Source organism: Cydia fagiglandana, chromosome 18, assembly GCF_963556715.1.
Source record: "Cydia fagiglandana chromosome 18, ilCydFagi1.1, whole genome shotgun sequence".
NCBI lineage: Eukaryota > Metazoa > Arthropoda > Insecta > Lepidoptera > Tortricidae > Cydia > Cydia fagiglandana.
Genome location: NC_085949.1, coordinates 17,023,094 through 17,037,235, shown reverse-complemented (window position 1 = coordinate 17,037,235; position 14,142 = coordinate 17,023,094). Strand labels below are relative to the sequence as shown.

At 37.6% G+C, this 14,142-nt stretch overlaps 1 protein-coding gene across 2 annotated transcripts in view; it reads right to left on the bottom strand.

Annotated features, from left to right (window-relative positions):
• Positions 1-14,142, bottom strand: part of LOC134673403 (homeobox protein homothorax) — a 343,072-nt gene that overhangs the window by 132,806 nt on the left and 196,124 nt on the right. For both annotated transcript variants that reach the window (XM_063531382.1, XM_063531383.1), the window contains exon 10: positions 4,835-4,983. In XM_063531382.1, coding sequence (XP_063387452.1) covers positions 4,835-4,983 — 149 coding nt within the window. The remainder of the gene's footprint in view (positions 1-4,834; positions 4,984-14,142) is intronic.

Below are 14,142 nucleotides of genomic sequence, written 5' to 3'. Positions count from 1 at the left end.
GTAAGGTACATTGATAAACGCCAAACGAATTGAATACATGTACTCGTATAGGGCTGACAGATGCTACATTATAGGGTCGATCAACTATTTCTTGTTGTTATTCTGTCCCATCAGCCAGGACACAATAGTAGCATAGTTTCTTAGAAGAGCTGCTGTACTATGTTCTACAAGTGTGCTTAGTATATATCCCATTATGGAAAGGCCTTATAACTACCAAAACATCTAAGTTTGGTTCATTTAAATAGGAAATAACTAGTATTTTAAGAGTGACCCAGGAGACCGTAACCATGGCAACTAGTGACAAGAAAAAGTTGATTCTATAGATGTATAAGGGTATACATTATTTAAATTTCGATACGACCTTGGTCCGATTCTAACTTTCTCCGAATTACTATTGAAGGTCGTATCAAAAAAAAATACACTGCATCTGTTACAGAATCGGCCACTGTACTGCGTTGAATATAAATTCAATACATGAGGAGTTTCCTTCTACGTCTGCGTTCGATTTGGAATTAATTCAAACGATTGGATCATGCAACGGTCAAACCGTGTAATCACAAATCAAACGTTCCATATTCGAATTTGGTGCTTGTGGCCAGTGTTCTACGGTTATTGCTATCGCTGAAGAGTCGAACTGTCAATATTGAGCCACTCTACCTAATTTGCTTGTTAATGAACATTTCTATCACTTTTCTTGGCCATCTGTCCTTATGTTAACCTAAAAGCGTTGCTTGACCCTAAGCTGCATTAGCTGCATCATCACATTTTATGGTAAGACAGTATTATTTTTATAACATTGGTTTGTACGACAGTTCGACTCTTCCTATGTTTTATCATTTCAAATATATGACGGCAGATTACATTTCTTTCTACATACATTCTTGACGTAACATATCCATAGTGTTATACTCGTACGTTTTCTGTGAATGCACGGAAGATGCGTTGCGAGTGTGGTGACGTGTCATTATTGGGTAATATTTTCATCATCATCATCATAATTTAAGAGCATGGCTCTTGTCGGTGGAGTGTGCGCCAGTTTTCGCGGTCCTCGGCCAGATTCTTTAGGTCCCTGTAAGACACGACATTTGCTTTTGCTTTTAGTTGTTGTGTATAGCTTGCTCGTGGTTTTTCTCTTCCTCTCCTAGCTTCGATTTTGCCTTCTAATATATGTAGTTTAAAAGAAAGTGTCGTGTCTTATCAAGCGACCTTTCATTTTGCCTCGTCTATTTTCTATGGTCCTCAGTAAGTTTCTCTTCTCTCCAACACTTTGCAGCACTTGGGTAATATTTTATTAAATGTTTATATAATTCTAAACTTCTCTAAGTTGAGCTGCAGGCGTATTATAGATGGTTTTATCCGCGTGATAAAATAGCTGTCAGTTTTTAACACCGCGGGATAGAAAGTGACGTATACCGTTTTATCACGCTGTCACGTAGACAAGAACGACCATCATATCCGTGCTAGATCGTTAAATCGGCTCACTCTGTAACATGTATATTGAACACATACGGCATTCATTTGTTTGACCGCGGCGCAGGTGGCTGTCGTGTCCCGATCGAATGAATATTACAAGCGCGTCATGCTGACAGCTATGCCCGATATAGGTCGGATGCGCTTTTTGAGGCCGAATGAAGTATTTAAGTATTGTCTATGCCTGGCCATTTTCATTTCATCGATTTCAATGCTGAGTATGCAGTTTATTTATAGTTGGTCAAACCAATTTGTCAGTCAGTAAGAACCAGGAAAACTATACTCATCCTTTTCTTTTGGGTGCTAGTAATAGTGTTAGACATAGTATGATTCTCTCTGTCTATGATTGAAATGAGACAGTCTATATGAGATTTTAATAAACTGGGTAAACAGTTAATCACATTTTTGCATAACAGCGTGATAACAAAGTACAAAAATACGATTCAAAAACGGATTAGGGATGTTAAGAGTTAACATTGACATGTCTCTCTGTTGTTGTAATAAAAGCACTTAGCGCTAAGCGAAGCAATTATAAGTAATTTGACCGTAATGCTGTAACGAAACGCTAAAAGCTCCCTAATTCGATTTTTCGGCGAATTTTCAACTCGAACTCTAAATTTTTGAAAACTTTGATTCAAAGCTTGTGTTGTGTTTTTTGGCTGACGCTATTCGTAATTCGAAATTTAACTTTTGCGTTTGTTTAGCCCACAAATTCGATTGAGTGCAAGTTTTGCGAAAGCAAACGGCTTTTTTGCAAGTGCTTTAATTTCCAAATATGTAGGTACTGTGTTTGTGTGTTCCAAATATGTACTGAGGAACCTGTATTTTGTCCCTTTGTTTATGTATAAATAGTTTTGGTAAACAAAGTTGCTCAGAAAATGTATGGTACTTCATTACGAAACATTTTTTACAAAACCGGTTTTCTTCACAAAAATGTTTAATCAACACAGTGAAACCTTACGACCAAACCAAGCGCAATTTCATCTAAAAAAATTACGTTAAAATCTTCCACTGAGTTACAAAACATATGGTATTACCTAACTAAACGGAAAATTACATACAAATATTTGTCCTATAAAATGGGAATTTCATAGCTATTATAGTTATCCAAATGTTACAAAAAAAATCTACCCAAAAACCTGTCAAAAATTGACGTCAGCACAAGAAACCAGGATCCCAGCGCAGCGCTGCAGTGTTGCGTAGTAATTTCTAGAATAGCTTCAGGGGGAGGGCGCCATTTCATTACCGGTCCGGATTCGCGCACATAAATCACCAGGGCCGAAGGAGTTCAGGTGACGTCCTCTGAGCCCGGTATTTGTGTTTCACTCCCGAATCCTACTTTCTTTATGGCTATGAATTCGGCGTATTCGCGAGCGCTTGAATTATTTAAGTTTTAATTACAAGCTTTTGGATTCATTAAATATTACCAGCATAGAGTACCTACTTAATTTGCAAATAGAATCTTTGCTAATTAATTCAGGTTTTATAGATTTTGTTTCTTTATAATTAGAAACGTACTTAACAAGATTTTTATATGCGGCGCAGCGACATGAAGTGGTTGGTAGATTGATTGGTAGCTTTTACTATAAGGTTAGCGGATATCATAGCCTATGGGTGATCGCTTCCCTAAAAGGCGTGATGAGCTTTACTTTGTCATTTATTTATAGATTCATGGAGATAGCACAGCGTCGTTTGGAAAATAAGCCATTAATATCCAAATAGGTCTACTTGTTGTTTCCATTCTGGTTTGGAGCCTAGCTGCCGTGTTATCGTGTTACGTAGATTAACTTTATTTATGCTCGTACTGATAGATATAAAACTAGCAAAAACATCAAAAGTTCAAGACTGAAAATCTTCTCTCTGATTTGAAATATGTCTTACCCCAAAAATGATTTTACTTTGCACTCCAAATAAGAAGTCTTGCCTGTGCAAATAACCGCCAACATTGGAACTTGGAATAATCATACAATTTATTTCTTAATTATACTAGAAAAACGCTTAAAATTAAGTAAACCTAGACTTATACCGACCGGGATATAAAACTAACCGTGATTACCTATTGTATTGTTTTTTTTTTTTTATTATTATTATGAATGGCATATTTTGACGCAGTTACATGCATCTTCTTCATCGTTGTAATCAGTAATCACGGTTCATATCCTGGTCGATATGAGTCTAGTGAAACTGACCGTGAATCATTCAAAACTACACTTTAATTCATAGGCTTTCATGCTTTTAGGTTGTAAGACCGAGATGATTTTCCATTCTACGTGTCCCACAGTCCGTAATTGTTTCAGTGTCTGAGAGCACTTTTGAGTCCTTTGTCTACGCAATGAAAAATTTATTACACCCACGGGAAAATTTAATTGAAAAGCGCTGAACGCGCCGCTGCCTCCGATTGTTCGCCGCCATGCGTAAAGCCGAGTTGTAAATGTTTTCCAAGCATTCATGGACCAATTTAATGGTAACGAGTTTACGGTGAATGCGAAAAATTGAATTATTTATTAGAAAATCGTCACGCGTCGCGCTTTGGGGGTAAATTAGTGTTTTTATACAAAAGGTTGACTTTGCAATGTATTTTAGATAGCATTAAAAGAAAAAAAAAGAAATTTCGTTTAGCTTTGCGGTTCAAATATATATCCATACTCTCTACAGTCTCTACAGTCATTGTCAGTTTCAGCACAGTGGTTGACGGTTACCTGCGTTTGCCTCTTATGTTACCTATTATCTCCATGAATAATGGCAGGTAAAGCTCACCTCACTGCCCTTAAGGCCTGTGTCCGGGCCGGAGCTACCGGCGCTTCATTTTCTATGAAAACTATGGAAAGCATCACGTGATCACCTGTCATCAGTCGTAAGAATAGTAAGCGTCGGAAGCTCCGACCCGGACGCGGCCCAGTCGGCCCGGTCTAACGTGAGTCATCCTTAATGTCTATGCCATGATTCCGTTTCAATCCTGGATTAAAAGCTTGTTGGAGACCAAGTCAGGTTAAGGCACTAAAATAGCCACACTTTTTACCGCTTTGTTTTCAAACTTACCTTTAAGTCCACAGGATATTGGTGGTGACCTTGGGGAAGATGCCTCGTTTCATTCGTTTTTCTCGCCGTTGGGCACTATAAATGTTCTCGAACTTACCGTCAAGTGCTGAAAGAGCCACGCCCGCAGGATATTGGTGGCGACCTTCGCAAAGATGCCGCGTTTCCTTTGGTATTTCTCGCCGCTGGTCACTATAAATGTTGTCGAACTTACCGTTAAGTGCTGAAAGAGCCACGCCCGCAGGATATTGGTGGCGACCTTGGGGAAGATGCCTCGTTTCTTTTGGTTTTTCTCGCCGCTGGTCACTATAAATGTTGTCGAACTTACCGTTAAGTGCTGAAAGAGCCACGCCCGCAGGATATTGGTGGCGACCTTGGGGAAGATGCCTCGTTTCTTTTGGTTTTTCTTGCCGTTGGACTCGTCGTCCTCCTCGCCCGTGCCCTCGCCGGAGCCGATACTCGCGTTACTGGCATCCCCTGGTGACAAACATATCAATTTAATGTTAGTTGACAATACAAATAATATGTAAATACAATAGGCATTTTAAAAGAATAGGTAAAACGAAATTCAGAGAAACATTCCTCAAAATTAAACGGTACTGATTTTGAGGAAAATCTAAAGTTCACAGAGTATCACATTCATATCACTTCAGAATTCAGTTATCGTTCGTAACATCTCATTTTATTTTACATTTTGATCTTTACAGAAGTTTTTGACCGTAAAAATCGTAACCTTTAATATTTAAACTTTTAAACTCGTATTAAAATCTTTTTAAACTCATAGAAATCGTAGAAGAACCGTTTCCATAGAAAAACTATGTATACAATAGAAGCTAAATAAATAATGTTAAACCATGTACATGTGTACCAGGCTCGCAGAGATTCGCAAGCATCACCTTATCAGAGTTGCGTCTGGCATATTAATTAGCTAACTCGTATTTATTTAATCACCTGCCAGATGCTATCTTCGGTAGTAATTAATTTGTACCGTCTTGGGTATCAGATTTTAGTCTTATTGTGATCGTGAGATTATGGTTTTGATGGGTTATTTACTTATTTATGCTAATTAGAGAAAAATATATATGTATTTTGTCATATAAAAAACTGTTTGGATTATTGATACTAGTTGATTGTTCCGTGTTCTAATAGGAGTTTACGTAACTGTTACATAATGACAGGCATTAAAATACGAAAGTGGGTTTATTAAACGAGCTAAAGATAGTTTCATAATAATATCACACGAGTGTTTAAAACAGAATACTTAACATTTACATAGATAAGAGATTTGTTGTAACAAAACAATTTATCTATGTGCTGGCCATAATTTACGGTTTAGCGGAATGAAAACATTAAAAATATAATTAAGAGTAACATTAAAAGGCAACAAAAATAAATACAAATGTGACTTTTTTTATTAAAAGAGAAAAGCCCTTTCGATTTTGGAAAGAGTATCTTTTTTGTAGACACAGACTAGGAAACATGGCACTCTAATATAATTGGCAAGTACTCGTACCAGGCACACAGAAGTGTGGAGCACGATAAACAAATTAGCGCGCACTGAGCCGCATCAAATATTCATCGGAAGAACAAATCGAATCAGCTCTCCGTCTTACTGCGAGCCGTGTACCTTTAAATAATAAAACTGCGCTTCCGTCTGTTCGGTAAACGATTGTAAAATATTAACTTAGTTTACGTGACTGTTACATAATGAAGGACATTAACATATGGCTGTGGGTTTATGAAACGAACAAATCAAGTTTCATACTTAATAGTAACAGGGTAACTCGTGTGTTTTAATATCAAGTTATGTTCATATACATAGTTTTATCTACCTACACACATATATTATAAGCTCTCTATGTTTGAAACTGCATTTATATAAAATATAAAACTCGTACCTACAGGTAAGTTATTTTGGTGCTGGTTTTGTAATCAATATTTAATGTCTGATAATTTAATTTTTTTAGTCAATAATATCGAATTGGCGCTCTTCAGCGCATAGACAGTAAAACTAGTGATGTGCCCTGTCGATTCCGAGTAGATAAAAATTACAACACAATGTCGAAACGCATCGCGATATTCGACCGGTTGCATTGTGATGTTAATGGGGGCAAAGTAATAAAATTACTCTTAGGCCATTACGTCCCCTTTAATGTGGGCTATAGGGTGTAACAGTAAAACGTTTGAGATTCGCAAACAACTAACTGACTGTCTTTATAATTGTTTTATTCGTGTGTGTACTAGGTCAAACACATTTTTAGAAAAAGGTCATTTCTATGGATATTACAATAAAAGTTAATCACTCTGGTATATATGTGACGTTTCACGGCAAAAGGTACCTTATGGCGGCTGGCGCTTACGTCGCATAGCGCCGCAATAATATTGGAGCGGCGTTAATAATAGCGTAAGCGCCAACCGCCTTAAGGTACCTTTCGTCACATATAGTCTGGCACATTAAACTCATCCCTTTATTTTGGATGTTGGTACTAGTGTAAGACAAAGACAGTATGATTCTATCGGTCTATGTATGAAATGATAAAGTCCCGGGCCAATTTATATATACCTCGTTTTTCTTATTTGAGTCTCAAGTACTGAAAAAATTTACCCTCCTGCAAGGTGCAGCGTAAAAATTCGCTTTAGATTCCCAAAAAAAAGTGCAGACTTGTAAGGTACAGCGCAAAAATTATGTTTAGTTTTTTAACTTTGCGATATCTGTAGAAAAGACGCGAACGAGTTAACATAGTATAAATGTGTATGACCCTGCTGTGTTTTATTTGGGTTTTGTATAAATGTAAACTGGGTTATTGGGTTGCTGGCATGTGTGTCAGTGTCCCGTTTATCGAAAAAATTCTGGGATAGTCATAACAAAGGTATAAAAGTAACGAATGTAGTAAAAAAATATAATTTATAGGTAGGTTCATTCTTGACAATTTCATCGGCTGATTTTTATGACTAAGTATTATTTCTATTTATTTATCTATTTTCCTGTCTCTCTGTAAGAAGAGTAGGTACACGTTTTTAAAAATGATTTCCAATTTTTTTTAATTACGTTACTACAGAACATTCATTAAACTGAGACTTAATGATCAAATTCAGTCTCAGTGAACAAATATTATTGAACCAAAACTAAACTAACAATATACCCCATCAAACGTCACCCTGTACAGTACCGTGCAAAATCAGAGTGCAGTACCCTGATGCAGTATGTAATCCCCTAATTCATCTTACGCACACACACGCACACCCCTCCCATACATCTGCGTGTGAAAAGTCAAGGGGTGTTCTATCCATCGCTACCAAGCTGTACGCCAAACTAGTAGACCCCTCTCATTATGCAACTGTTGTATAATACAAGGTTCTCATTACCCTGGTCTCGTTCCCATGGCTTGTTAGCAATGAGAATGAGCATCAAGAATGTTTAAATTAACTTTGCCATAATGGAATTGCATCCAGTGTTGGCGCTTTTCGGGTGCTGTTACTAAATAAATTTGGCGTCAACAGGAGAATGAGAATTGTGGAAGTTCGCTTTGAATGTGAAATGAGTTACGTTAATGTGATATGAGATTGTTTCATATTTTTAAGTAAGTTTCCTTGATTTGTCATGTCTTACTTAATTCTGTGATTTCTTTCTTGTAGGTAAATTAGTTATATTTATGTTGACGCAAAGTATTTCTTGTGCAAGTTAAAGACCCAAAACTTCACTGACTACTTTTACTTACTTAGTTACTTTATGGTTAACTTACTGTGTTTATTTTATTATACTTCCTTTTATTGATTTTTGAGCATAATATCTTCACATTGTAGAAATTGTACAATTGGTACACTTTAAGTTGAAATGCTTGAAAATGGTTTCATTGCAAATATTATACAACTAATAACAATTGCGTAAATAAAAAGAATAATCAACTCTCTATGTGTACATATATATATATAGTCCTCCACATCGATTTCGATGACGGCGACCTCAGCAATCAAGAGTTTTTCCTCTTATGAGCTCTTTTAATTGGCTTGTGACATCTCACATTACACAGCGTCAGAGATATTAAAAAATAATCAAATGAGTGTAGAATTTCGCGCGGTATCAATTATGCGGCGGTTCCCATGGCCGCTCATTAGGGCTAATCCTGGGCCCCTGGCCTCCTGGTCCCCTGGCAGTGTAACCGGAGATGCGCGGGCGCCGGCACGCGCCGGGACGCACGTTTAGAGTTGGGGAAAATTTGCGGAATATCGGAGCTACTCTTCTAATACGTCAGAAATTAAGAGAACACAGGAATATTTTTATGGCTCGTCTTAGTATAACTCGGCTTGCTAGCATTCTCAACAAAATCAAAAGAGTAGTGTTTGTGACATGGTAAATAACGCTCTTATAGCCAATAGGGAATATTACGCAAATCACAGGGCCTATCGCGAAACACGAAAATCGAAAGTTCGGTTTCTGCCTCTCTATCACTCTTGCCTATTCGATCGATAGAGAGGCAGATAACGAAATTTCGATTTTCACATTTTGCGGTAGGCCACCTGTAAACAAATCGCCTTGATGCATCAATGTCATAGTGGAAACTTGTCAAAAACTGTTTAAGGCCTAGTATGTATAAGTTACTCTATGGTTTACTATTTGCACTAGTGCTTCGCTTAGGTGGAAGAACATTGCAGTAATATTTTCTATTGAAAAAGCACGTCAATCATGTTTTTCTGGGGACAATCTAACACAGATATCACAGATCGTCCTAGCCCCAAACTAAGCAAAGCTTGTATTATAGGTACTAAGGGGATAAATACACAGAAAACATCCATAACTCAGGAACGAATATTCGCAATAAGCGCACTAACAATTTGCCATGCTAGAATTCGAGGCCGATCTCCAGCTTCGTAGGCAGGCTAGGAGGCCGTTTGAATCGCAATCTTCGCGTAAAACTACAAACGTTTCTCAGCTTCCAAAACTCATTGTCCCTCGTCTGGATTTATGCGACCATTACATTAGTGCAGCAAATGAGAGCTATCGAGTTACGGCAATCAGCTGGAAGTGCTAGGGATGGGACCAGAAGGAAAACTGTCGATAACGGATCGAGAGTCAACATTTGAATTTAAGGTGGCCACTGATGACGAGCCTTCCAACAGTCTAAGTAGCGTGGCTACAATCCAAAATCGGTCCGTGAATGTCAAATGTGTACAATGTGTAATATTAGGATGCCGTCCATTTGAATGAATCGATTGTAACGGCATCCATTTGGAAGGCTCGTCAGTGGCCAGCTTTAGATTTACGTGCCACCAGCTTTTAAAGATTTATCAAGATGCACTGACTGATGTATCATTTACGCGTCTTTTTATCCCTGTATTTATATTATATACACATATTTGTGATTTATCGAATTTAAATGATGAGCTAGGCTCTCCGAAATATATTGCAAGAGTGAATAAAAATAAGCGAGCTAAACCGTAAAGTTAGCTCAACAACTTATGAAGTTTATCTTTATCTGACTATTTTGCATATCTCAGTAGATATAAAGTATATCATAAAATCTCTGTACATATTTCCATTCCAGCTATAGGTAAAATATTACATTACTCCTCGTAATAAATATAATTAAATCACTATGAAATACTCATTTAAGACCTAAAAATTTTTTTCTGATAAAATTTTTCCATCCTTTGGAATGGCTAACACGTAGGTATATTACTTATATTAATCTACTTCGCTAGTCTTACACTATTTTCAAAGTTTTTAATTTAGCGAACTTTATTATGATACGTACGCTTTGTTAATATTAACAAAGATAAATTCATCGATATCCATCGACTTGTTACCGCCCTGACGGCCGCGGTGTCGTAATGCGCTAACCGATTTGATGGATTGGCTTCTTTGCAGTCCCTTCTATTTGCAAACACCCTCGCAGGGATCGGCGGGGCGCGGGCGGGGGGAGGGGCTAATTAAAATTGGCACCCAACGTGGGACCCTTAACACTACGCACAAACTTGAACATGCTGACAGCTTCGCTTTTATGTCGCTGACTTTAGAGTTGATTTTAGAGTGAATGGTTTCTTTTTGGGTTGGTAAGGATTTGGTTGCAAGTGAAAATATTGGCTGGTGACGTAATGACGTCATTTGCGTCGAACTGGATGTAGACGGGGGAGGGGGGATTAATCTAGGGTTTTTTGGGCACTATGCGGGGTGATTAATGCCAGCATTTCCATAACTTTAGCGTATGGGACTGTTTAGATTTATTCCTTTTGGACTTTGCCTCTTTTCATTTTAACTGGAATTTACACATAAAATACACATTTTTGGATTTAGTTTCATAGCAATACTTGCACACTCGTACCTGATTATGTAATGTTATTTTATTACATAGAGCCTAAAGGAAAAACAGAGGGAAAGAGGAAGACCGAGAAAAAATATTTCAACCAAATAAAAGAAAAGGTTCAGGTCGTGTCATACCGGAAGGTTAAGGAGTTGGCAGAGGACCAGACGAGGTGAAGATTGCTCCACCAGCAAGAGCGCAGCTCTTAAATATAAAGAAGAAGAAGAGTGCTTTGCATTATTGATTGAGCAAAGCAAAGGTCTCCATTTTAGCTTGACCAAAAATCATGTGTGTGTTCATGTGTCCGGCTGTTCTTGATTCTCGTGAAATTTCGTTCTAAAATTATACTGGTATTTTTTTGTTACGGTTTTTGGAAAATTTTAAGTACGTCTAAGTTACGGGGGTTTAAGTGATCTACGACTCATCACTAGTGCAATTTTAAATAAAACACTTTTAAAAAGTTCGTATGCTATACTCCCATGCTTTGTAAGCGTTTATACACACAGAGCAGATACAACCCCCTCTACCTACACAGAGCAGATACAACCCCAAACGCCACGTAGCGCTTACGCCGCTTAATTACGGCCATAGACAACGGATGAGTTGACACTCTATTTGTGGGCCGGCCATTTGCATTGCCGGCTCCTTGAGACGTGACGTGCGGGAAATTAAGTGCTGTGCTTTTGCTTTTTAGATGTCGTTAGAAAGGTTATGATTTTAACAGTCATATACAATTTTTATGTATTAGTGTGTTCCAAGAAATTGTCCACGCGGAAAATTATATTAGCTAAATTTCAGACACTAAATTGACAGTAGGTAAGATGGAGTAATCAAAAACTTTGAGTCACAGTATTTTAATCGATCATTATGGCCGAGGTTATAATATACTGTATAATTGTAAAATGAATCCAGAGTTTACCTAATGAAGTAATAATGTTTTAAATGAAGCAGTCAGTATGAATACGCGTACATAATTATAGAAAGCAGTAGATACAGTCACCTGCAATAATATGTTATAAAACGATGGCCGCAAAAATATCAGACACCATCTTATTTGTAAAGCCAATTGAGCGTGTCACATATTTTTGCGGCCTTCTAAGAGTAGCATATTATTGCAGGTGACTATACCTATGTCTTCTAGTATTTTTAAATTCCGAAATTTTATTGTTACAACAGTCATTACACGATCATAAAGCAACATTGTCTACGGCCCTAAAATATCATTTTACGATTCCGCCGTCACGTCTGCGCGATTACGCAGCATTGAAAATTAGCTTAATATCTCGAATTGACGATTCCGGGAGGGAACGACCAATTAAGAGGGAATAACACTCGAATCTGGAATTATCCCAGATAGCGAGTTACGGGGTGCCTTTATAGACCATTATGGCGTAGATTACTTAGTAGACGACGCAAAAACACCCGTCGGTTTTACTTTGCTGGGTGAATATGTTACGGGTCAATTTGAATGTACGCTGACATCAGAATTGTATTTGAATCATATTATCTAGTTATCGTGCCGATACATGTAAGTACGGTAACTATACGAGTAATAACATGATTCAAATATAATTCTGATGTCAGTGTATTGTCGAATTTTCCTAATAGTCACCAGTGTTGCCAACTCGGATTTTGAAAAAATGCTACACTAATGTCTAGATTATGCCTAAATTATGCCAAAGCTTTTTGAAATATACTAAAAAAAATGCTAAAATGTCACTTGAAATTAGACACTTAAAACACATACATTTTGCCGCCTTTTTCTACTGACAAGATCTGCTTGATCAACTATATATAGTCCGTCGACGTCCATCCGTCCACAAAAGTCAAAATTCATATGAAGAAAATATGAACCACATAAGGCGATGGCGCATATTGTTGCTGCCAAGTTGGTGCAAACTTGGCTTAGACTAAATTATGCTAAAAAATATGCCAGATACTAAATTGAAAATTTTGGTGCCAAAGCGAGTGAAAATATGCCAGATCTGGCATCATTTATGCCAAGTTGGCAACACTGATATTCACCTTTAACAACGTGGTTTCGTTTCAGCATTTATCCATACTTTTTTGGTAAATCTGAATACGTCCGTTATATTCTGAACTTTGTACAACAATTAGCTACAATATAGAAAATATGCCATCTGATTGTGAATCAGGCGACAGTATTTTTCAAATAACAATAACAACTGGATGGAGATGTCGATGTAGTATTTTTCAAGAAAACGGCACCTGTTTGTCTACTTCCCGGTCTTCATGAACGCTCCACGAAGAGTCTATATGTGGTGATCTATGGTTAGGAAGAGTCCCGCTTGAATATTTTGTACACACTAAATGTTCGCTAGCTTTACGACCCATTTCAAGTTATGACAGTTTAGGCTACGACCCCTCACCAGGTGGGAACTATGAACTAAGTAGTCTGTCTGATTTCAGTGTCCCGTTCCGTATTTGAGAAAAACGGTATATTAGAGTTACATATTAGTCAGTCTGATTTCAGTGTCCCGTTCCGTATTTGGAAAAGAACGGTATATTAGAGTTACATAGTCAGTCTGCTTTCAGTGTCCCGTTCCGTATTTGGAAAAAAACGGTATACAGTTCAGACTAACTATAGTTAGTCTGAACTGTATATTAGAGATGCCTAAACTGAGAATGCCACCATTTTGTGGTTTCAGTTTTTTTTCTACAAAAGATCCGGATGTAGAACGAGCCTTGTGAACTCTACCTTGCCGAGGTTTTCCCAAGAGATTCCATTATGGGGTTATAAAAGGAATACACGAAGCCCTTAAATCAGTATATGGTCGGTAACGGGCATAATATGTACATCCATAGACTTGACATACGGCTCGATTCAACTTTAAGATACGTCAATTTAGATTAGATGTGTCAGTGTCAAAAGTGGCGTTTTTGTTTGAAGAATCGTCACATTTAAACTTTCACGATTATTTAACATTATGAAACTACACAACGGGACTTAATCGCGTATTTAAGTTTTAAGATTTACCTCCGACGTTTCGAGGACGGCGGAGGAGGGCGGGAGTCACATTTGACACTGACATATCTAATCCATAATGTTTCTAGATCTATTAATGAGGTATCTTAAAGTTCGAATCGGGTAGATAGGTTACGGTTTTACTGGTTCATCAGGCGGTCTATAAGGAATGACTCGGTGTCTGTCCGTCTAACACAGATTTTTAAACCTAAGTACATCCAAAACCGCAATATACCGTTAAATGAACACCAGACGCCCCACGCGCATTGATTTCAATTTTAATTTTAATTGCGGAATATTATACAAAATTACATTACTTAATATTCACCCCCGGACCGTGATTTTTGCATA